The sequence below is a fragment of the Euprymna scolopes genome, chromosome 39 (assembly GCF_053919585.1).
Source record: "Euprymna scolopes isolate OS-2025 chromosome 39, ASM5391958v1, whole genome shotgun sequence".
NCBI lineage: Eukaryota > Metazoa > Mollusca > Cephalopoda > Sepiida > Sepiolidae > Euprymna > Euprymna scolopes.
The window spans coordinates 5,765,902-5,792,525 of NC_136520.1; the positions used below are offsets into that span (position 1 = coordinate 5,765,902).

General features: G+C 31.6%; 1 protein-coding gene across 1 annotated transcript in view; it reads left to right on the forward strand.

Annotated features, from left to right (window-relative positions):
* The first annotated feature begins 5,414 nt into the window (after window positions 1-5,414).
* The window catches only part of LOC145263633 (glyoxal reductase-like), an 84,385-nt gene continuing 63,175 nt past the window's right edge, over window positions 5,415-26,624 (forward strand). Inside the window, exon 1 of the mRNA XM_080120485.1 lies at window positions 5,415-5,553. Within this exon, the coding sequence (XP_079976611.1) occupies window positions 5,490-5,553 (64 nt within the window). The 5' untranslated portion in view covers window positions 5,415-5,489. The remainder of the gene's footprint in view (window positions 5,554-26,624) is intronic.

Below are 26,624 nucleotides of genomic sequence, written 5' to 3' on the forward strand. Positions count from 1 at the left end.
TTTTCTTTCTTTGTTTTTTTAATATAAAGGGAATTATGTTCAAGCACCAAAATAGTTTCTTAGAACAGATACTTCTCTCTGGTCCTAGTTAGAAATATGGATTCATTTACCTGTCTCTGACAGTAACACTCTCGCTTAGATGTCAGAAATAACCTTTAAAGTCCCGTTGTCAGAAACCGATCCATCTTAAGGGCGTGGCAGGCAAAATACCATTGTTTCTTCCGAAAAGAGGGAGGTGATGCCTTGGAGGATGGCTCTCACACCTCACTTTTATCCATGCCCACGGGTCAATCTACTTATTGGTGTTTAATTAAACCTATTTTCAAAACAAAAATACAGGAAAGTCTTAAAAAAAAACAAAAAACTTTATGATATACATATTCGTCACGGAACGAAGATGTCATATTCCAAAAACCACGTAACATGATCAAGTCATTTATATATATATATATATATATATATATATATATATATATATATATATATATATATATATATATATATATAATCAAAGTTTATAACAAAATGAGGATTGAGGCACTATGTTTTGATCCACCATGTTTATAAATAAGGGGGTAGACAACTATATTCGAACTACCGAGATAAAAAATGGCTACAATTTTCTATTAAAATCGCTAAAAATCGTAAAGGAAAATGATTTTCTATATAAAATAACCACTTGATCAATTTACGTAACTTTTGGAATACGGCATCTTCGTTCCGTAACGGGTGCGTACATCATAAAGATTTTACTGCATTATTTATTTTAATAGGTTTAATTTTAAATAAGCATATAGTTATGTTAATCGGGCTTATTCTATAGTGGTAAAAAAAAAAAAGCAAAAAAAAAAAAAGCCTATTTTTAGGCCGGATATTTTAAAAAGACGGACACATTTCAATTCGCAAGATTGCTAATTTAGCGGGGTTCCCGCTGGATCTGGAGAGTTCGTTTGGAATCTAGCCGCTGGCGGGTTTTTTTTCTTCTCTAAAATGTGAATAAATTCAAACCGTAAAAACAAAACAAAAAGACAAACAAACATTAATTAGTTTATAAGATATACACAGCAGGTCAAGATAAGATTAAAAAAAAGTTTAGTGTTTTAATAATATTCGGTACTTGTAAAAAAATGTACTTGTGCAGTTTAGTCAAGACATTAAAAAAATGAAAATATTGAAAAAAGTTTAAATTCTATGTATCCGTTATAGAACGAAATTCTCCGAAGAAAAATTTCACTTAAAATTTCATCAAGTATTTTTTTTTTTTTTTTTTTTTACGGCGGAAAAACACGTTCTTATGAGAGCGCGTTGAAGGCGGCCATCTCGGATTTATAAAAAAAATTTGTTTGAATTTTAGAAATACCAAAGGGAGATAACTCCAGTTAAAACGCTGACACCCCTTCCCATCTTTAATACTAGCTTTTCTTCCTAAAAATCGAACATTTTGCTCGGTATCATAACAAATTGTTTTTTCGCTGTAAAATAAAAAAAATTACTTGATGAAATTAAGTGAAATTTTGGTTTTGTATTACTGTACACATAGATTCGAAAAATTTGTCAGAAAACAAATATATAACAAATAAATGTTATCATAAGTTACTTTTCTACCAAACTGGATATATTTTTTGTGTTTTTATTCAATGTAGCATGTTTATTCAGCTCGAAAAACATGCAGTGTTTACCGATGTATTGGAAAATTCAAAATGGCGCCCGACTCTCTCTTTAACACGGTAAGTTTGGGAAAAGGTGTTATAATTAATAAACTAGACAAAATACTATATAAAAAAAAAAACACCGAATATATGTCAACTTATGTCATGGTAACATATATTGAGCGAATTTTAACAGTATTTTGTCTAGTTTATTACTTATAACACCTTTTCCCAAAATTACCGTGTTAAAGATAAAGTCGGGCGCCATTTTGAATTTTCTAATACATCGGTAAACACTGCATGTTTTTCGAGCTGAATAAACATGTTACATTGAATAAAAAGACAAAAAAACTATATCCAGTTTGGTAGAAAAGTAACTTATCTTGCCTTTGTTATATATTTGTTTTTTGACAACTTTTTCGAATCTATGTGTACAGTAATACAAACACGAATTTTGTTTCAGAGAACTTCGTTCTATAACGGATGCATACAATTTAAACTTTTTTCGATATTTTCATTTTTTAATGTCTTGACTAAACTGTACAAGTACCAAAATGTTTACATTCTATGTATCCGTTATGGGACGAAGTTCTCCGAAAGAAAATTTCACTTAATTTCATCAAGTAATTTTTTTAATTTTACAGCGAAAAAACAATTTGTTATGATACCGAGCAACATGTTCGATTTTTAGGAAGAAAAGCTAGTATTAAAGATGGGAAGGGGTGCCAGCGCTTTAATTGGAGTTATCTCCCTTTGTTATTTCTAAAATTCAAACAATTTTTTTTTATAAATCCAAGATGGCTGCCCTCAACCCGCTCTCATAAAAATGTTTTTCCGCTGTAAAAAAAACAACAAAAAAACAACAAAACTACTTGATGAAATTAAGTGAAAATTTTTTCCGGAGAACTTCGTTCTATTACGGATACATACAATTTAAACTTTTTTCGGTATTTTCATTTTTTTTAATGTCTTGACTAAACTGCACAAGTACCTAATATTCAACTGTAAATTTTCTAAGGCGTCATATAGACGTTGCCAAGTAGGTGTGAAACATAAAAATAAATAAGGGTTCAGGACGTAAATTAATTCGGGAATATTTACTTTTTATAATATAAGAGAGAATACAAATTAGACTGGGAGAGTCAGTGATAAAGTCTGGAAATAGGATCCCTAACTTGCGGTCTTGTGGCTCTGTTTGTTTCCTTTTTTTAATGCCAAGAAAAAAATGTTTATATCATTTTTTTAACTAGTATTTTATGTTCTTTATTTTAAGCAGAATTATTTTTTAAAATAGGATTTTAAAAGTTAAATTGGGTTTGTTTTACCTAAGATTCGAAAAAGTTGCGAAAAGAAAAACAAGGTAACTTTTTTAGATTAGGTCCACCTCCACAATTTTTTTTTTAAATGACGACTTTTTCCGGTTTCCGACTATGCTGAATACGGAAATTGCCTTGAAATTTTGCAGAAATGAGTAGTTAGCGAGATATAAAAAGTTGTATTATGCATTATATTCTTTGGCGGCCATCTTAGATTTGTTTATGGCGCACGCGCGTAACAAAGATGGCTTCCAAAGAATACAATGCATAATACAACTTTTTATATCTCGCTAACTACTCATTTCTGCAAAATTTCAAGGCAATTTCCGTATTCAGCATAGTCGAAAACCTATCAAAGTCGCCATTTAAAAGAAAATTGTGGAGGTGGACCTAATCTAAATAACAAATAAAGGTAAAAAGAGTAACTTATCTTGCCTTTGCTAACATTTGTTTAGGTAAAATCCCTTCAAAGCGTATTGAGGTTATATGAGAAAATAAAGCTGTGTACGCATTAAAAATGTTTCTTTTCTGTTTCTTGTGTTACATTAATACGTTAGAGATCATTTCCAGTTAAAAGTTTATTTACTGTACCCACCTGAATTAGAGAAAATCGTGATTAAAATGTATATGTCTTGTGTAAAATAACTAATGAAGAATATCAAATATGGCCGACGTTCTGTAGACCGACAGCTGATCAAAAAGTCAGATCAAACGTACCGGAAAACGAAATGAAACTAAATTGACAACTCGGAAATTTAAAATAAAAAAAACTTTAATGGTTAATATTTTTAAAATAAATAATTTAAACAATTTTTTATTTTGGCTGACGTACACGAGTGAGACCCCTTTAGCAAAATATGCATCGGCTCTGATGTCGTCGTACGCAGTCCGTTCGAGGGAGCATTCATTATTCTGAAAAGGAAAGGAGTTTGGCGTTTGTATCCTTGTTTTTTTTTTTTTTTTTTTTTTTTTGCTTAAATTTTGCGCTTTTCGGATTATTTTGTTATGTTTTTGTTTTTGATGGATATATATATATATATATATATATATATATATATATATATATATATATATATATATATATATATATTTGGATGGATGCTTTTTTCTTTTTGCCGTGTTTTTTTTATATAGATATTGGGGAGGGCGTGTTTTTTTTTTCTTTTTGGATGGATAAAAATTGTGATTTCATAATTTGTTTCTTACACAAGCAAAACCTCCCAATAACCCAAAGTCCAAAAAAAAAAAAATATTTATTTGCAAAAGTCAGACACATTAATATTAGAATTTACAACAATTTATTATTTGACAAGGAATATAATTTAAAACTTATAATTTATTGAATGTGCATTAATCACGTTGACAAACCGGTTGCCGCTGGATCACCGAAGTTAAGCAACGTAGAGCCTGGTCAGTACTAAAATGGGTGACCATTTGGAACTTACAGGTATGTGCTCTCTCTTTGTCTCGGCATTGTTTCCAGTCGTCATGGACTCCTTGCCACTGAACCTAAACAGTGCCCACTCAGGAGAGGTGCGGTTGGTGATTGCGCAACCCTTGCCTCACAATTACACGCGCAGCTACCCCTACAGGGGGTATCCTTTGTCTTTCGACACTGAACAGAGGCATCGTCGATATGTTAGTATAATATATAATATTATACATATAATAACATATATCGATGTGTGTGAGGGAGAGACGTAATGTTTATATTCGTAAATGTATGGTACTTAATACTGATTGCACTGAAATAATAACGTTATTATTTAGAAATCTATTCTTAACGTGAAAGGATGAACTTTTACCTAACAATTTAATAAACAAAAGATACCGTAAAAATGGAATTTAACTTTAAATTTATGTCTAAAATAAAAACGCTCTTGAATCTGGGCAGCGACTAAATCTATACATAATGTACAAAGTAATAATCTAGTGTTTCTTTGTTTTGTTCTGTTTTGTTTTGTTTTTTGGAGATTTTTTTTTTATTTGTTAATCTAGTTTTCAAAATCTCTGTCTAGCGATTTTCTGGAGATTTTAGGTCCCCAATCTAGCGGGTTTTCAAAATCTCGGTTACGAAAAGTAAAAAATCTAGCGATTTTCTGGAGATTTTATGTCCCCCCCCCTCCAATCTAGCGGGTTTTCAAAATCTCGGTTACGAAAAGTAAAAACTCTAGTGATTTTATGGAGATTTTATGTCTCCCCCCCCAATCTAGCGGGTTTTCAAAATCTCTGTTTCGAAAAGTAAAAAATCTAGCGATTTTCTGGAGATTTTATGTCCCCCCCCCCCAATCTAGCGGGTTTTCAAAATCTCGGTTACGAAAAGTAAAAAATCTAGTGATTTTATGGAGATTTTATGTCTCCCCCCCCCCAATCTAGCGGGTTTTCAAAATCTCTGTTTCGAAAAGTAAAAAATCTAGCGATTTTCTGGAGATTTTATGCCGCCCCCCCCCCAATCTAGCGGGTTTTTGCAAATCTCAGTTGGCGACATTGTCAATTCGACACCGGAATCAAACAGGAGAAGAAAATGATGTCTTCCCGTCTTCCTCGAGTCAAATTGAATAACGGCATTTTAATGCCGCTCATTGGATGTAAGTATTGTTGTGTTATATATATATATATATATATATATATATATATATATATATATATATATATAATCTGCGACGAATATTCGTCGATTACATTAAATAATAAATGTCATGTTTTAATTGAAGGAAATGGAGACATTTTTAAACTCGTGCACTTATTATACCGTACTGCAATATTATCATATTAACGTTATTATCTAGAAAGCCATTCTTAACATGGGGAGAGCACGGAGTTTTGTGACTTCTGTACTTTCACTTAACAATTTAATCATAACAAAGACGGACATGAACGAGAATCACCCCCCCTCCCCCCCCCATAATTTTAACCGGTATTTTCCACAGTTGGTATTTTATTTATTTATTTTTTTTTTTGCAACTTACTCAGCGTATTATAAACACCTCCAACCTTCCCGTGTTAAGAACGGCTTTCGGAATACCCCCAACCTCGAAAACTACTACATACTATAACAATTATGAGGGTGGGGATTCTCGTTCAGGTCCGCCGGGTTTGTTTTGTCAAAAAACAAATATATAACAAATAAATGTTACCAAAGGCAAGATCAGTTACTTTTCTACCAAATTGGATATATTTTTCGTGTTTTTATTCAATGTAACATGTTTATTCAGCTCAAAAAACATACATTGTTTACCGATGTATTGGAAAATTCAAAATGGCGCCCAACTCTCTCTTTTATACGGTAAGTTCGGGAAAAGGTGTTATAAATAATAAACTAGAAAAGATACTATTAAAAACCACCAAATATATGTCAACCTATGTCACAGTAATATATATTGAGCGAGTTTCTAACAGTATTTTGTCTAGTTTTATATTTATAGCACCTTTTCCCAAACTTACCGTGTTAAAGATAGAGTCGGGCGCCATTTTGAATTTTCCAATACATCGGTAAACACTGTATGCTTTTCGAGCTGAATAAACATGTTACATTGAATAAAAACACTGAAAGGTAGGTAGAAAAGTAACTTATCTTGCCTTTGATAATATTTATTTGTTATATATTTGTTTTTTTGACAAACAAACCCCAAATAAATGTTACCAAAGGCAAGATAAGTTACTTTTTCTACCTAAATGGGTGTTTAGGGTAGTCTTGCAGTTAAGTCCGGGCAAAGTTCGAGAACTCTAGGAGGGTCACATCAGTATTTTACACCGTCAAATCACGAATATTACGAATTATTAGTTTTAAAATAAAAATTATTAAAAAAATGTAATTAATATAAAATATATTTATTCTCCTTACTCTTTTGACTCCCAATTTTTTCGTCTGCTAAAATTTTAATCACGTGATTACGGTGTAGCATCAATAAAATAAACCATTAATTAAAGTTCCGCTTGTTATGGATTTAGCTGAATACGATATTAAAAATAACTTTTTTGGTACTTATTTTTAAAGCAATTGTAAAACAGTTCTTCGCAAGTTTAAAAAAAAAAACTTATATAAAAAATAATAAAATAATAATAAATAATTGGTAATCATGAAGAAAGAGAGAGCCTGTTTCCTCCGTTTGCCTATAGGTGGCGTTAATGTCTGTCCACCCAGTTACGGAAGCACAAAATGTATATAATGGCACCGTTGAAATAAAAATAAATGTTTTTATTATATTTTAATTTTAAACATGTTTTTTTTTTTTTTTTTTTTTTTGCAAACATATTTAAGTTTTATTTTGTTTTGTTTTCGCAAACATATTTAAGTTTTATTTTTCCAAACATTTACGTTTTGTTGCTGGTTTATTTTCAAACATTTACGTTATTTTTGTTTTAATTTTAATTTTTTTTTTTTTTTTGCAAGCATAAATTAAATGTTTTTGCTATATTTTTCTTTTAAACATATTTATGGGTACAACCGTTTTTCCGCGAGTATTTTTTACGTTCTTATAATAAAAAAAAGTCAACGTTTTTTCTTTTATCTTTTTTTTTATTGACCCCCACCCTCTTTTTTCTTAATTTTTCTGGACTTATTTTACTTTTTCCGCGAGTATTGGTATTATTATACAAACACCGTGACAGCGTTAGGGTTAGGGTTAGGGTTAGGGGTTAGGGTTAGGTTTAGGGTTAGGGTTAGGGTTGGGGTTGGGGTTAGGGTTAGTGTTAGGGTTAGGGTTAATTCGCTGTCACGGTGTTTGTATAGTTTTACCCGAGTATTTATATATATATTTGAAAAGGGATATTGTAAAACCTGAATATTACTTGAAACTACTATAAAAAAAAAATAAAAAAATAGCGTGGTACAATAAGTGCATAAGCAAACTTTTCTAAAAGAAAAATATTTCAAAAATATTTAGTTTATGCCTGCAAAAAAAAAACAACAAAAAAAACGTAAAAACAAAAAAAAACGTAAATGTTTGAAAATAAACTAGCAACAAAACGTAAATGTTTGGAAAAATAAAACTTAAATATGTTTGCAAAAACAACAACAAAAAAACAAACGTAAATATGTTTGAAAAAAAAAACAAAAACAAACTTAAATATGTTTGCAAAAAACAAACAAACAAACAAACAAAAAAAACATGTTTAAAATTAAACATTTATTTTTATTTCAACGGTGCCATTATATACATTTTGTGCTTCCGTAACTGGGTGGACAGACATTAACGCCACCTATAGTCAAACGGAGGAAACAGGCTCTCTCTTTCTTCACGATTACCAAATAATTTTAAAATAAGGCGAAGGAATCACATTTTTGGTTTTCAGTTTAGAGATCGGGGGGGGGGGGAGACGGCACAGGCAGGGGCAGAACCTAATCAAAAAATGTTAACGATTATTGATATTTTATTAGTAGGGCTATGACAACAGCATATTCTTTTCGTTGTTTTGATCCTCAGGTATATATCCGACACAGTTAATCAACCGAGAATTATCAGCTATATGTTTTAATTATTTTATTTTAACTTCAAACAATTCAAATCAAAGAAAAACAATTTTAATTTAAGGGTTTGTTTTACTATACACATAGATTCGAAAAAGTTGTCACAAAACAAATATATAACAAACAAATGTTATCAAAGGCAAGATAAGTTACTTTTCTGCCTAACTAGAACCATATCACTATATAAAAACATAAGATATCAACGGATACACACTCGAGAGTCAAAACAATGAAAAGAATATGCTGTTGTCAAATTTCAGAATTGTAACCTTGTTACGGAAACAAAATCTTCGTTTTGTGCTATAGTTTTTACTTTATTTTAATTCAATACATTTGTAATAAAAACTTTGTTTTCCTTACTCTTTTGACTCCCAAGGTTTCGTCTGCTAAAATTTTAATCACGTGATTACGGTGTAGCATCAATAAAATAAACCATTAATTAAAGTTCCGCGTGTTATGGATTTAGCTGAATACGATATTAACAAAAAAGAAAAAAAAAAAAAAAATTTGGTTCTGGATATGACCTTAAACTATATCCGATGGGGAGGCCCCACCTTGCGGGCCTTGGGGAGTGTGGAGCCACCCTTTAATTGCTATTGCTCCCAGGTCCACTCTGACCCGGAGTGGTAGTGGTTAGGGTCCCAACTATAGGTTAAATAGAATCTGACTTAAAAAAAGATATATATATATATACTCCATTAAAAATCGTGCCTCAAAATAACTACATCCGGCATTAAATAACCTGAAAAAGGTTGATGTGCCGTAAAACAAAAACAACCAACCAACAAATCACTTTTTGGTATTATGCACTTATGTTACCGGACAGGCGGGTGTTTTGTAACTGTTCTGTACTTTCACCTAACAATTTAATAAATAAAAAGATATCGTAAAACTAGAAGGACCGTTTAAATACATTGATTTAAATGTAAAGTATTGTGTAATTATAAAAAAAAAAATCAATTTTTGAATAATTTCACAATTATGAATGAATTCGAGTGTACTTTTAGAAAAAGTAGTATTTTAATCAAATTATTATTCGTTTTTCTTATTATTTGAATTGAATAACAAGCGGCACTTGAATTAATGGTTTACTGTAATCACGTGATTAAAATTTTAGCTGAGGAAACATTGGAAGTCAAAAGAGTAAGAAGTTCCGTATAGGAGTATAAATTTATATTTTGTTACGTGGTTCATTATTTTATTTTATTCGTTTTTCTGTTAAGACAATAATACACTTTCTAAAACTTGTTTCATTTTTCTGTTAAATATGGCAAATCTGTCTTTTTTTTTATATATTAATTACATATTTTTAAATTTATTTTAAAACTTTAATAATTTTTATTTATATTTTAAAACTTATACTTCATAATATTCGTGATTTGACGATGTAAAATACTCATGTGACCCGTCTAGAGGTTGTCGAACTTTGCCAGTACTTAACTGCAAGACTGCCGTTTTTAGTGTTTTTATTTAATTTAACAAGTTTAATCAGCTCGAAAAACATAGTGTTTACCGATGTATTGGAAAATTTAAAATGGCGCCCGACTCTCTCTTTGACACAGTAAGTTTGGGAAAATGAGTTAAAAATAAAAAATATACAAAATACTGTTTAAAAACCCACCGAATATATGTCAGCCTATGTCACAGTAACATATTGAGCGAGTTTCTAACAGGGTTTTGTCTAGTTTTTTTTTTTAACTCCTTTTCCCAAAATTACCGTGTGAAAGAGAAAGTCGGGCGCCATTTTAAATTTTCCAATACATCGGTAAACACTGTATGTTTTTCGAGCTGAATAAACATTTTACATTAAATAAAAACACTAAAAACATATCCAGTTAGGTAGAAAAGTAACTTATCTTGCCTTTCATAACATATATTTGTTTTTTGACAATTTCGAATCTCTGTATAGTAATACAAACCCCATAAAGAATTCTCCCGTAGGAGACGACTCCCTGATTTTACTTTTGCTTTTTCTCACTTACATGTCTCTATTTCAAATTCGTAGCAGTGGGCTGACATCAGTGGATCAGTGGACTTTTGCTCTTATGCCCGGCAAAGTCGAAAGTAAGTTCGACAACTCTGGAAAGGTCATATCAGTATTTTACACTCTTCATCTGTGCCTAAATCCAAACGTGGATTCCATGAGCAAAGCTTCTTTCTTAGAACTGCACGCCTGTGGAACTCTCTGCCGCTTGCCTGTTTCCCACCTGACTACAACTTGGACGTTTTCAAGTCCAACATAAACAAACTCCTGACAAACTGCCCCCTTAAGTAAGACACTCTATCAAAACCCCCAATACTAATGATTACTACAATACTATCTCATTGATTACTGTACACGCAATAACCCTTATCCCTGAGTGGCCTTCGGGTCTTGATAAGTGGTGACCCACATGTTAAAAAAAAAAGTATTTTTTTTTTTCACAGCTAAAAAACAATTTATGATACCGAGCAAAAGGTTCGATTTTTAGGAAGAAAAGCTAGTATTAAAGATGGGGAGGGAGTGTCGGTGCTTTAAACTGAGTTATCTCCTCGTGACGTATTCAAAAAATTTCAAGATGGCTATCATCAACGCGTTATCATAAAAACGTGTTTTTCCACAATAAAAAAAAAAAAAAAAAAAAAATACTCGATTAAATTAAGTGAAATTTTTGCACTGGATGACGAGTGCGGACCCTGCGCAAAGATTGGTCTAATTCAGGCCATGAAAAACTTTTTCAGGCCATGAAAAACTTTCAGCCCCCGCCCAAAAAAATGTTAAAAAGCTAAAGAAAATGCTAAATTGATTATAAGCTCCAAATTGTTACACATACTAAAATGACAAAACTTGGAGTATTTTTATATCTAATTTGATACGGGTTCGATACACAATTTTTATAAATTCTTGTAAAGTTAACTTAGAGTTTTCTAAAAAAAAAAGATCCTTTTTTAATGAATGTCTTCTGATTCTTATGAATTTTGCACCGAAAAATCTGTGTCACGATGCTTTGAGAGTCATCTCCTGATGACAAACACTACATTGCATCGTAGATGCAAGTATTTTTCGTTCTTTGAAGAAATTAGGAGAAAAATGTCCACTAGGCAGAATTACCCCACCCTATATGTAAAACGATGTAACTTTATTATAAATTAATATTATCAATTTAACTTTTGTACCATTTAAAAGAAGGGCAAAATAAACCAGTAATAATTTAAAAAAATTTTTTCTTCGTACAAAAATAATGAAATTGCGAGACAAAAATCATGTTTACATAATTGGTGCTTAAAAATAACGTTCCTATGTAGTAAGCGTTTTGAGCGTGAAAACCTACCCATGTTTAATAAATCTAGCAAAAATCAACTAATGGTCATATTTTTGTGAAATTTTCGATACTTATCCATTTTAGAATGAAATTACATATAAAATGCAGTTTTCATCAAATATACAAGGGGAAATATCTTTTTTTAGTGCATGTCCCCCTAATTTATTTTTTCGAAATTTGAACAAAATATATATAACTCTATCGAAATTTCTATTTATTATGAAACATAAGAGTTCAAATAAGTAAAACATATTTATTTTTTTTTTAAATTAAATACACGTATTGAACAAAAACTTGAAGTTGCAATTAAAAAAATGATATAAATTTAATTAATTTTTTTTAAAATTAGCGTTTTTTCTAATTAATATATACTATAATAAGTTGAATTGTCAAGAAAAAGAAACTTCCTAAAAATGAATTAATTTTTAAAAGATCAAAACTTCATTATTTCAAAATGTTCCGTTACAACATAGATTGTTAATTAATTGTGTTTAAATTTTTTTTAAATATTAAGTTTTAATATAAACATGACTCTTGTCAGTTATTTTATCACCAGATTAAAACCAATTTGAAAATATTATTGCACAAACATTATGCATTTTGTAGCCCCCCCTATTTTGTTTGTCTCTTTTTACCGAACAAAATATGGAAGCCGGTAGTTACCCAAAATAAACACTCGTAAAACCATTATTGACCCTTTGAATGATGAATATAGAAACCGTGAGCAAATAAAAAAATTTTTTTTTTCTTTAATACTTTGATTTAAAAAAACAACTTTTCTTTTTTTACTTTTAGCTTAACTTGCTTTTATATTTCACCATTTCGTTTTTTAGTAATAAATGCTTCTCTACATTAAAAACCGACCTTGTGTCTAATTCTGCCCTCGTGGGGAGGCAAGTAAATAGGAAGTAATATGGCGGCTGAAAAACGTTTTTCGACCACCATAAAAACATTACAATACATTTAAACCCTGAAGAATGTCATCAACGCATAGATGTCAACGAATGATTTAAGTATGTGTTTTGGGAGATCATTGACGTAGATCAGGAAGAGATTTGGGCCCAGGATGGACCCCTGAGGGACTCCAGCATTAATACTGTCGGCCTCTGATTTCTGCCAACCACTACTCTTATTGTTCATAGGATGTCTTTTCTAGATGTTTTAAGCTACTTATGAACCATCTAGCCACTTTCTATGTGTCATTTAGTGTTCATCAGGCCTTGAAGGTTTTTATTTTGGTTCCCTTTTTGATTGAAGATTTGAGATTTCCATCCTTTCTGTAATAAATGTGTAATCCTTATTCTCGTATTGTGTCAGAGTGTTTTTTTTAGTGTGTTCCATGTATCTTGAGTTATTCAATGTCAAAAGATGTAGATGAACTGTTGACAAATTTTGAGTTCGAGAGCTCTTGATTGGTCATTGCTGACAGCAAATTGTCCCTGATAGACCAGTTTCTCCCTTGATGATAGCCTTATTGTGACATATTATAGATGTCACAATAAGGATGACCTGCTCTTCCCCTTGTATCATGGGGACTAGAATAAGTCAGGTTCATTGTGACATCCTGCAAGCGCTAGTTGTCTTCTCCTTACAACTGTCGACACATTGGGCAACGATCTATACAGAAACTTGTTCATAGGATGCTTTTCATAGTGTTCATCAGGCCTTGAAGGTTTTTTTCCTTTTTGACTGAAGATTTGACATATCCATCCTTTCTGTAATAAATTAAATGTGTAATCCTTATTCTCGTATTGTGTCAGAGTGTCATAATATTCGCCCAGGTACATGAAGTCATCAACGCATCCGATTTCAAAGTCATATCTGATGAAAACAACTTTGCACTCGTAGATTAAGATGCGTTCGTTTTGTTTTCAGTGGATTTAGAAACCTGACATGCTGTCTTTATTCAGTTGCGATCATGAGCAGAATTAATGTAATGTTATCAGTGCAATCAGTTATCTGCTATCGTGACATTTGCATGTAAAAGAATCATTACTATGCAAAGAGTATAATCAAATACAATTATGAACATGTAATTGCCTAAAAAAGATAAATCTCATTTTTTGAAGGACATTTAGAACCAAAGTACAGTCAGTACGCTAGCCTTCTAGACCTTTTTCTCACAACTTCCCCTGAGCTATGTTGCTAAAAACAGCCTATCCCGCCTTGACAGAGTACAAAATAGACTTCATAGCCTAGTGGGGGATGCCCTTTTCTCTTCCTTAAAACCTCTCTCCCACAGAAGAGACGTTGCGAGCCTGTCTTTGTTTTATCGTTATTTTCATAGCAAGTACTCGTCTGAGCTCCAATCTCTGGTCCCCCTCCCTCGCCAATCTTTCACGATAAACACCCCTCTAGCTGAAACCACTGTCAGTAATTTTCCCCACTGTTTATCTTTCTTAGAAGTGCACACCTGTGGAACTCTGTTCCGTTTGCCTGTTTCTCACCTGACTACAACTTGTATGTCTTCAAGTCCAACATAAACAAATTTCTGATGAACCACCCCCTTAAGTAAGACACTTTATCAAATCTCCAATACTAACGATTACTACGATACTATCCCATTGATTACTGTACATGCAATAACTCTTATCCCCGAGTGGCTCCAATCGCTGGTCCCCCCCCCCTCAATAATCTTTCACGATAAACACCTGTCTAGCTGAAACCACTGTCAAAAATTTTCCCCACTGTGCTAAAACCAAAATGTAGATTCCATGAACAAAGCTTCTTTCTTAGAAGTGCACGCCTGTGGAACTCTGTTCCATTTGCCTGTTTCCCATCTGACTACAACCTGGATGTCTTTAAGTCCAACATAAACAAATTCCTGATGAACCGCCCCCTTAAGTAAGACACTTTATCAAATCTCCAATACTAACATACTGTACACGCAATAACCCTTATCCCCGAGTGGCTTCCGGGCCTTGATAAGTGGTGACTACCTTGTAAAAAAATAAAAAGGAAATATTGTAATTATATTTTTGAATTTTGTTTAGATGATGGTTGCTAATTTGGATTATTATTCTTCTCATCCTGAGTGTTATTCACTCAGCATTTCAATCGATGTAACCTCCAACCTTTTCAGGTATGACTACAATTTGATTGTCTTCAAGTCCAATGTAAACAAGTTCTTGACGAACCGTACCCCTATATAATCAAACTTACAAAAATCTCAATACCTATGTTAAAAACGCTATAATCACATTGACTAATGTATACCCATTGACCCTTATCATTGAGTGGCCTCCGGGCCTTGATAAGTGGTGATTCCTTTGTAAAAAAAAAAACAAAAACAAAAAAAAAACTTGTTGAACTCTGAAATCTGCACAAAATTTCGAAAGGAACCCTTCATCCAATCCACAGGGTTAGCATTCTAGGTAGAAATCCTAAGTAATTTGCAATTGTATATATATATATATATATATATATATATATATATCAGGTCTCTACATTGCGAGGGAAACAGTCGCATTTGCAAGTGGTTTTTCAAAAATAGAAATAATGAAACGCTTATCTTTTGGCGATTGTATTTAGAAATAGAAATAATGAAACGCTTATCTTTTGGCGATTGTATTTCTTTCACTGACAATCTTGCAAAGCTCACTACTGAGTGAAAAATATCTTTTCAACTTTTTTTTTTTTTTAATAAAATGAAACAAAGTTAAATTATTTAAACAATAAAAGTTTAATAGAACTATATACTTTTTTTTTTTTTTTTTTTTTTTTTTTTTTGCTTTGTTTTTTTACGAAGGCTGTTTAAAAAAATATCTGAAGAATTTAAAATGTTTACACGTTCAAGTATCAACATAAAATTTGTTGTATATTCAGAATTACACTTATGAAAAAAAGCTACAGAAAAATCTTTATAATGTACATATTCGTCATGAAACGAAGATGTCATATTCCAAAAACCATAAAAGTTTGGCTAGTAACTTTTCTATTTGGCTAGTAAACGAAAATATTTAGTTGTCAAAGGTCCACTAAAGATAAATTTGACCATAGAGCCCTATATATATATATATATATATATATATATACTAGCATGGGTGCTTGGCGTTGCCCGGGTGTTTGAAGGTGTGTGTTGAGCAAAAAAAAAAAAACTGGTAGTAGGAAGGCAGGCTCGAATCTGTACCGTGAAGGAAGAAAAGAACAGGAAAAAAAAAATCTGACATCTTTGCTGTTACAACCACCGCCAAACCAGATGTGACTTATGTTTAAATTAAGGCTAGACAATCGAAAGGAGAGGATGACTTTCAAAAATATCGACGAAAAAAAACGATCTCCCAAAACACATACTTTAATCATTCGTTGACATCTATGCTGATGACACGACCATCTATGGCAACACATCAAAGGCTGTAAATGACAGTTCTCTCTGATCTTGAGCGTGTGGTACAATGGGGGAAAAGGTGGCTGGTTACTTTTAATGCATTTAAAACCAAGCTTCGATCTTTATATCATCAACGCTCTGATCCCCATCTGGTATCAATTGAAATGGATGGCTCTCATCTTGGAGAGGCTCAAGTTTTGACAAGCTTCTGGGATTGACCTTTACTCCTGATCTGAAATGGAACACGTACATCAAGTCAGTTGCCAAGGTCGCTAAAAAAATGGCAGGATCCTTCTACCGCTACAGTAGATATCTCACGGCTGATGCAATTCTCTATTTATATAAAAGCCAAGTACGTCCAAGGATGGAGTACTGCTGCCGTATCTGGGCAGGAGCTGCTAAAAAAAAAGCCTATCCTGCCTTGACAGGGTACAAAATAGAATTCATAGTCTAGTGGGGGATGCCGTTTCTCTTCCCTGCAACCTCTCCCCACAGAAGGGATATTGCGAGCTTGTCTTTGTTTATCATTATTTCCATGAGAAGTGCTCGTCTGAGCTCCAATCTCTGGTCCCCCCTCGCCAATCTTTCACGAAAAAACATCCGTCTAGCTGAAACTACTGTCAGTAATTTTCTCCACTCTTTATCTATGCCTAAATCAAAACGTAGATTCCATGAACAAAGCTTCTTTCTTAGAAGTGCACGCCTGTGGAACTCTGTTCCATTTGCCTGTTTTCCACCTGACTACAACTTGGATGTCTTCAAGTCCAACGTAAACAAATTCCTGATAAACCGCCCCCTTAAGTGAGACACATTATCAAATCTCCATTACTAATGATTATTACGATATTATCCCATTGATTACTGTACACGCAATAACCCTTATCCCCGAGTGGCTTCCAGGCCTTGATAAGTGGTGACTTCCATGTTTGAAAAAAAAAAATGTCAGAACGAGGCTCATTTGCGGGACCTACTTATCTTAGCTTCATCAACATGCTCGATTATTTTGGAGTTTAAAATCAATTTGGCATTTTCTTTAGCTTTTAAAAACAAATTGGGGGGGGGGCTGAAAAATAGACCAATGTTTGCGCACACTCGTCATCAAGTGCTGAAATTTTTTTTTTTGATCTTCAGTCTAAAATAGATACGTACAATATAACCTATTTTTCGATATTTTCATTTTTTAATGTCTTCATTAAACTGTACCTTATTAAATGTAAATAATATATTTTGAAAAATTGTATTAATGAGATTATTTGGACTGCTATTCTTCAATGGCATATTCACAAAGTTTTGGTGATGAAATTCCCGACCTTCTTCATATCACGGTTTTTCAAACTTTTACGGGTAAACATCGATGTCGGAATACCCTGGCCAAATCACCACTAAAAAAAATCAGTAATTTGTACTTACTAAAATAATAACTGGGAATATATTTTTCTGGTAATGATGAAAAGAAAGTTTGTTTACTTCTGTTTTCAAGTTTCTGATTCGATTTTTAAGTTTGATGGACACGGGCGATTTTTTTTTTTTTTTTAGCAGTGATTTTGATTTGGCCAGGGTATTCCAACATCGACGTTTACCAAAATAAAAAAAAACAAACTTGTGCACTTTTGCCACCGTGCTGAAATAAACCCATCACCGAGCGAAAATGTCATATTCCAAAAAGCACTAAATTGATAAAGTATGTTTTTTTTATATAAAGAAAATCATTCTGCCCTTGTCTTTTTTCTTTTTTCTTTTTTCTTTTTCAAGGAATTAATCGAAGGCCACTCGAGGATAAGAGTTAATGGATATCAGGTGGTAGTGTAGTAATTGTTGATGGTGTAAAATTTGGATTATTTGAGGGGACGGCTCAACAAAAACTTGTTTACATAGGACTTGAAACCTATCATGTTGTAAGCAGGCCAGTGGAACATTATTAATCATTACTACACTACCACCTTACATTCATTACCCCTTATTCTTGAGTGGCCTTCGGGCCTTGATAAGTGGTGACTCCCTTGTAAAAAAAAAAATATACTGGATCAATTTACATAATTTTTGGAATATGACCATTTTCGTTCAGTGATGGGTATTTATTTCATAAAGATTTTTCTGTATTTCTGTTTTTTCTGTAAATAGGTTGAACTCTGCTCCACTTTTCTTTGTTAAAAAAAAATTTTGGTGCTTCTACACTACTGGGACGAAATTTCAGAAATTGTAAAACTGAATTTCACATGAAAACAATGGAATCTACATATTCCTCGTATTTTTAAGATGATTATATCCAAAAATTACGAAAATCGATAAGGTAGAAAATTATTAAAGAAAATAATAAATAGAATTTGGAGAAAACGATCGAAAGACACAGGAGAGTTCAAAAGGGAGGTAATTTTCTGCTTTGATTTAAACAAGATGGCTGCAATTTTTCACTTACTAACATGATTCATTTTTTAATAATTCAGTAATATTCAGGTAATTTCGACTGCATAATTTGGAAGCTACCATTGTAAATTATTTAAATTGAGCAAAAAATCAGTCGAAATCGTTTTTTTTTATCTGAAAATTTCATTTATTGACTACAAAATCTCGTCCCAATTCTGTAGAAGCACCAAAATTTCAAATCTATGTCCCCCTGTCAATTTCTGCCATTAAAATTACTAGACTATTTTAAATTTGTGAGATTTAATTGAAATATAAAAACAGATTAATGTGATTTGAAAATTCAGAACTTCTGCATTACACGGACGACACCATTGTCAAAGGGCGATAACTCCAATTTCTTCTTGGTCAAATCAGTACAAAACCAGTTTTTTATCTGAAAACTTCATTTATCGACTACAAAATTTCGTCCCAATAGTGTAGGAGCACCCAATTTTTTTCTAATGTGTGGAAGAATAAAATATGAGAAACCCCAACATAGCCGAATACATTGTCTAATTTATAGGTATCTCCACGGCAATGTGTAAAACGTCAGCATTGTACACATTAATAGTGACGTCATCATTTTGTGTGTCTGTGTCAATTTCTATGGATGAGTATTCGCGTTATAATTGTCAATGGAAGTAACAGTTTTCTTTTTTTGCTATAGATAAAAAAAACAATATAAGACTTACCTTTTGTAAAAGAAATAGATTTTTATTAACGAACTACACAGACGAGAGTTAATAAAATTAATTTTAATGTCTTCTGTTGAAACTTATGTATCTAAAGATAATGTTGCTTACAGGCCTCCGTACTTTTTTGAAAAAAAAAAAGTGTAAAAAATACAGATCACCCTCTATTAATTAAAATAATAAAATCGAAATGAATTTTTTAGGCCGATTTTGGATTTCCAATTTTTATTATCTCAATAGTCTTATATTCTATGACACAAATATATTTTTTTATTATTGGAAACCTGTTATTAAAAAAAATCTGTTTAAACTTCATATCACGTAATAATTGAATTTAATATCATTTAAAGCTTTTTAAAAATAATTATTTTTTCGAATTCTGTTTTATTTTAGTTGTAATTCAAATTATATTACTTTATTTTTTTTAACATAATATTGATTTTATGTCCAATTTTATTTACAACTTTAAGGTAAGTGAAATAAATAACAGGATTATATATATATATATATATATATATATATATATATATATATACTCGTTTTTTTTTATATTCAAAAGTAATGGACTAATGAATCCAACGAGGTTGTTAGATAGTGCTCAATAAAAAGAGCTGATAATATTTGTTTATTGTTATATAAACATGCTCACATCCCGCTGCTACAAATAGCCACTTGTTTCAATCAAACAACAGATATCATCAGGTAGCGACTTGACTATTCATGAATAACCTTATAAGATTATTCATTGAACTTTTGAATAGTCAAGTCGCTGCCTGATGATATCTGTTGTTTGATTGAAACAAGTGGCTATTTGTAGCAGCGGGATGTGAGCATGTTTATATAACAATAAACAAATATATATATATATATATATATATATATATATATATATAAATAACTATTTTTTAATTACTTGATCTTTTCAGTTTTAAAAAATATTGAAATTTTTATTGATCTACATTTATTTTGTTTAGTTTTTGGACCATGAAATATAGGGGAAAGGTAGAACATCTAAAAAAAATATATATCCTCTAATATATTTAACAAAACCTACTTTGATTATGTAATTTTATTTAATAATGAATAAATATCGAAAATTTCAGGAAAATATGACAATTATTTGATTTTTGCTAGATTTTTAAAACGTGAGTATGTCTACAGCTTCAAAAACGTCACTTCATAGGAACGTTGTTTTTAAAGCGTCGATAATGTAAACACGATTTTTGTCTCGCATTTTCATTATTTTTGTATGCTGTAAAAAAATTGTTCAAAAAATATTAGCAGTTTATTTGAAGCTTTTTCTTTTAAATGGTAAAAAATTTAGAATGATAATATTAAATTACAGTTACATCGTATTACATATGGGGGGGGTTGAACCTGGTCAGTACTAAATGGGTGACCATTCGGAACTTCCAGATGCTCTATGTGTTCTCTGCTTATCTCAGCATTGTTTCCAGTCGTCTTGGACTTCTTGCCACTGAACTCAAACAGTGCCGATTCAGAAGAGGTGAGGTTGGAGATTGCGCAGTCCTTGCCTCACAATTACACACGCATCATGGGGGGGGGTTTACCTACTAATCTATCAACAATTTTATTGACTTGATAATTTAAAAAAAAAATAAATTTACTTTCAATTAGAACCAAAAATACAAAACCTTGAAGTGTAGATTTGGTACTTGTGCAGAATTCGAACCCGACATAACTAACTGTCCGCTCGGCTTTGCTAGGAACATGTTGTTGTAGGGGAATTTGGGTAAGGAGCACCGGTGTGGGTAGACGCTGGGTGAGTTGTTCCCCCTGGGAAGAAAAGCATTCATGTCTGTAAATCTTTCTGGTTTCGGTAATTCGACTCAATATGAAAAATCATACAACATTACAAATCCAGATACTCACTCAGAAATGGGGTGACAGTGTCTTGTATCGTAGTAGGGAAAAAGTTCACAACATCAAACGCTCAGGCAGGGTTGACCGTAATCTGACGAAAGATGCCGATCAGCCAAAGGAGCAGACGATCCTTTGTTGAAAATATTGGAAAAAAATAAATCAATAAATTAAGTGGGTGTACCAGGACGAAATCCTCGGAATATCACGGTTATCTTAATTTAATTGAAATAAAAAAAAAAAAAAAAAGCAAAAAAAAAAAAAAGTGCTGATGTTTTAGAGGCAGATTATCAAAGGGAGATAACTCTCATTGACTTAGGCAAAAAAACAAAACATTTTGAAATAAATAATTTAGGACACTAAAATAATCATTTGAACAATGAAATAATTTTAAGTAAAACAAAAAAACTCTTTATAAGAGAATGAAAAATAGTAATACACGAATACAATACCTGAACAACACTATCTTAAACTAAAAATGAAACAATGTCAAATAACAGAATAATTAAACTCGTTAATTAACACAAGTTGATAGTAAAAATAAACTGGTTCAACTGTTTTCCACCTGACTACAACTTGGATGTCTTCAAGTCCAACGTAAACAAATTCCTGATAAACCGCCCCCTTAAGTGAGACACATTATCAAATCTCCATTACTAATGATTATTACGATATTATCCCATTGATTACTGTACACGCAATAACCCTTATCCCCGAGTGGCTTCCAGGCCTTGATAAGTGGTGACTTCCATGTTTGAAAAAAAAAATGTCAGAACGAGGCTCATTTGCGGGACCTACTTATCTTAGCTTCATCAACATGCTCGATTATTTTGGAGTTTAAAATCAATTTGGCATTTTCTTTAGCTTTTAAAAACAAATTGGGGGGGGGCTGAAAAATAGACCAATGTTTGCGCACACTCGTCATCAAGTGCTGAAATTTTTTTTTTGATCTTCAGTCTAAAATAGATACGTACAATATAACCTATTTTGTGATATTTTCACTTTTTAATGTCTTCATTAAACTGTACCTTATTAAATGTAAATAATATATTTTGAAAAATTGTATTAATGAGATTATTTGGACTGCTATTCTTCAATGGCATATTCACAAAGTTTTGGTGATGAAATTCCCGACCTTCTTCATATCACGGTTTTTCAAACTTTTACGGGTAAACATCGATGTCGGAATACCCTGGCCAAATCACCACTAAAAAAAATCAGTAATTTGTACTTACTAAAATAATAACTGGGAATATATTTTTCTGGTAATGATGAAAAGAAAGTTTGTTTACTTCTGTTTTCAAGTTTCTGATTCGATTTTTAAGTTTGATGGACACGGGCGATTTTTTTTTTTTTTTTTAGCAGTGATTTTGATTTGGCCAGGGTATTCCAACATCGACGTTTACCAAAATAAAAAAAAACAAACTTGTGCACTTTTGCCACCGTGCTGAAATAAACCCATCACCGAGCGAAAATGTCATATTCCAAAAAGCACTAAATTGATAAAGTATGTTTTTTTTATATAAAGAAAATCATTCTGCCCTTGTCTTTTTTCTTTTTTCTTTTTCAAGGAATTAATCGAAGGCCACTCGAGGATAAGAGTTAATGGATATCAGGTGGTAGTGTAGTAATTGTTGATGGTGTAAATTAGGTAAAATTTGGATTATTTGAGGGGACGGCTCAACAAAAACTTGTTTACATAGGACTTGAAACCTATCATGTTGTAAGCAGGCCAGTGGAACATTATTAATCATTACTACACTACCACCTTACATTCATTACCCCTTATTCTTGAGTGGCCTTCGGGCCTTGATAAGTGGTGACTCCCTTGTAAAAAAAAAAAAATATACTGGATCAATTTACATAATTTTTGGAATATGACCATTTTCGTTCAGTGATGGGTATTTATTTCATAAAGATTTTTCTGTATTTCTGTTTTTTCTGTAAATAGGTTGAACTCTGCTCCACTTTTCTTTGTTAAAAAAAAATTTTGGTGCTTCTACACTACTGGGACGAAATTTCGGAAATCGTAAAACTGAATTTCACATGAAAACAATGGAATCTACGTATTCCTCGTATTTTTAAGATGATTATATCCAAAAATTACGAAAATCGATAAGGTAGAAAATTATTAAAGAAAATAATAAATAGAATTTGGAGAAAACGATCGAAAGACACAGGAGAGTTCAAAAGGGAGGTAATTTTCTGCTTTGATTTAAACAAGATGGCTGCAATTTTTCACTTACTAACATGATTCATTTTTTAATAATTCAGTAATATTCAGGTAATTTCGACTGCATAATTTGGAAGCTACCATTGTAAATTATTTAAATTGAGCAAAAAATCAGTTGAAATCGTTTTTTTTAATCTGAAAATTTCATTTATTGACTACAAAATCTCGTCCCAATTCTGTAGAAGCACCAAAATTTCAAATCTATGTCCCCCTGTCAATTTCTGCCATTAAAATTACTAGACTATTTTAAATTTGTGAGATTTAATTGAAATATAAAAACAGATTAATGTGATTTGAAAATTCAGAACTTCTGCATTACACGGACGACACCATTGTCAAAGGGCGATAACTCCAATTTCTTCTTGGTCAAATCAGTACAAAACCAGTTTTTTATCTGAAAACTTCATTTATCGACTACAAAATTTCGTCCCAATAGTGTAGGAGCACCCAATTTTTTTCTAATGTGTGGAAGAATAAAATATGAGAAACCCCAACATGGCCGAATACATTGTCTAATTTATAGGTATCTCCACGGCAATGTGTAAAACGTCAGCATTGTACACATTAATAGTGACATCATCATTTTGTGTGTCTGTGTCAATTTCTATGGATGAGTATTCGCGTTATAATTGTCAATGGAAGTAACAGTTTTCTTTTTTTGCTATAGATAAAAAAAACAATATAAGACTTACCTTTTGTAAAAGAAATAGATTTTTATTAACGAACTACACAGACGAGAGTTAATAAAATTAATTTTAATGTCTTCTGTTGAAACTTATGTATCTAAAGATAATGTTGCTTACAGGCCTCCGTACTTTTTTGAAAAAAAAAAAGTGTAAAAAATACAGATCACCCTCTATTAATTAAAATAATAAAATCGAAATGAATTTTTTAGGCCGATTTTGGATTTCCAATTTTTATTATCTCAATAGTCTTATATTCTATTACACAAATATATTTTTTTATTATTGGAAACCTGTTATTAAAAAAAATCTGTTTAAACTTCATATCACGTAATAATTGAATTTAATATCATTTAAAGCTTTTTAAAAATAATTATTTTTTCGAATTCTGTTTTATTTTTGTTGTAATTCAAATTATATTACTTTATTTTTTTTAACATAATATTGATTTTATGTCCAATTTTATTTACAACTTTAAGGTAAGTGAAATAAATAACAGGATTATATATATATATATATATATATATATATATATATATATATATATATACTCGGGTTTTTTTATATTCAAAAGTAATGGACTAATGAATCCAACGAGGTTGTTAGATAGTGCTCAATAAAAAGAGCTGATAATATTTGTTTATTGTTATATAAACATGCTCACATCCCGCTGCTACAAATAGCCACTTGTTTCAATCAAACAACAGATATCATCAGGCAGCGACTTGACTATTCATGAATAACCTTATAAGATTATTCATTGAACTTTTGAATAGTCAAGTCGCTGCCTGATGATATCTGTTGTTTGATTGAAACAAGTGGCTATTTGTAGCAGCGGGATGTGAGCATGTTTATATAACAATAAACAAATATATATATATATATATATATATATATATATATATATATATATAAATAACTATTTTTTAATTACTTGATCTTTTCAGTTTTAAAAAATATTGAAATTTTTATTGATCTACATTTATTTTGTTTAGTTTTTGGACCATGAAATATAGGGGAAAGGTAGAACATCTAAAAAAAATATATATCCTCTAATATATTTAACAAAACCTACTTTGATTATGTAATTTTATTTAATAATGAATAAATATCGAAAATTTCAGGAAAATATGACAATTATTTGATTTTTGCTAGATTTTTAAAACGTGAGTATGTCTACAGCTTCAAAAACGTCACTTCATAGGAACGTTGTTTTTAAAGCGTCGATAATGTAAACACGATTTTTGTCTCGCATTTTCATTATTTTTGTATGCTGTAAAAAAATTGTTTAAAAAATATTAGCAGTTTATTTGAAGCTTTTTCTTTTAAATGGTAAAAAATTTAGAATGATAATATTAAATTACAGTTACATCGTATTACATATGGGGGGGGGGGGGTTGAACCTGGTCAGTACTAAATGAGCGACCATTCTGAACTTCCAGGTGCTGTATGTGTTCTCTGCTTATCTCGGCATTGTTTCCAGTTGTCCTGGACTTCTTGCCACTGGACTCAAACAGTGCCGATTCAGGAGAGGTGAGGTTGGGGATTGCGCAGTCCTTGCCTCACAATTACACGCGCATCATGGGGGGGAGGTTACCTACTAATCTATCAACAGTTTTATTGACTTCATAATTTAAAAAAAAATAAATTTACTTTCAATTAGAACCAAAAATACAAAACCTTGAAGTGTAGATTTGGTACTTGTGCAGAATTCGAACCCGACATAACTAACTGCCCGCTCGGCTTTGCTAGGAACATGACGTTGTAGGGGAATTTGGGTAAGGAGCACCGGTGTGGGTAGACGCCGGGTGAGTTGTTCCCCTTGGGAAGAAAAGAGAAAGATGTTCTGGGGCAAAAAAAGAAAAATGTAAAGGTTTACCTAGGTGTGAGCTTTTTCCCCATTACGAGACAAGACACTGTCACCCCACTTCTGAGTGAGTATCTGGATTTGTAATGTCGTATGACTTTTCATTGTTTGTCAACGAGCAAATAAAATGTGTATATATGTACCAGTGAATTATTTGAGTTTATTAAGCATTCATGTCTGTAAATCTTTCTGGTTTTGGTAATTCGACTCAATATGAAAAATCGTACAACATTACAAATCCAGATACTCACTCAGAAGTGGGGTGACAGTGTCTTGTATCGTAGTGGGGAAAAAGTTCACAACATCAAACGCTCAGGTTTGACCGTAATCTGACGTAAGATGCCGATCAGCCAAAGGAGCAGACGATCTTTGTTGAAAATATTGGAAAAAAATAAATCAATAAATTAAGTGGTGTACCAGGACGAAATCCTCAGGGAATATCACGGTTATCTTAATTTAATTGAATTAAAACAAAAAACAAAACAAAACGTGCTGATGTTTTAGAGGCAGATTATCAAAGGGAGATAACTCTCATTGACTTAGGCAAAAAAAAACATTTTGAAATAAATAATTTAGGACACTAAAATAATCATTTGAACAATGAAATAATTTTAAGTAAAAAAAAAAAAAAAAACTCTTCATAAGAGAATAAAAAATAATAATACACGAATACAATACCTGAACAACACTATCTTAACAAACTAAAAATGAAAAAATGTTAAATAACAGAATAATTAAACTCGTTAATTAACACAAAATCGATAGTAAATAAACTGATTCAACAATTTCTATGACTAATTT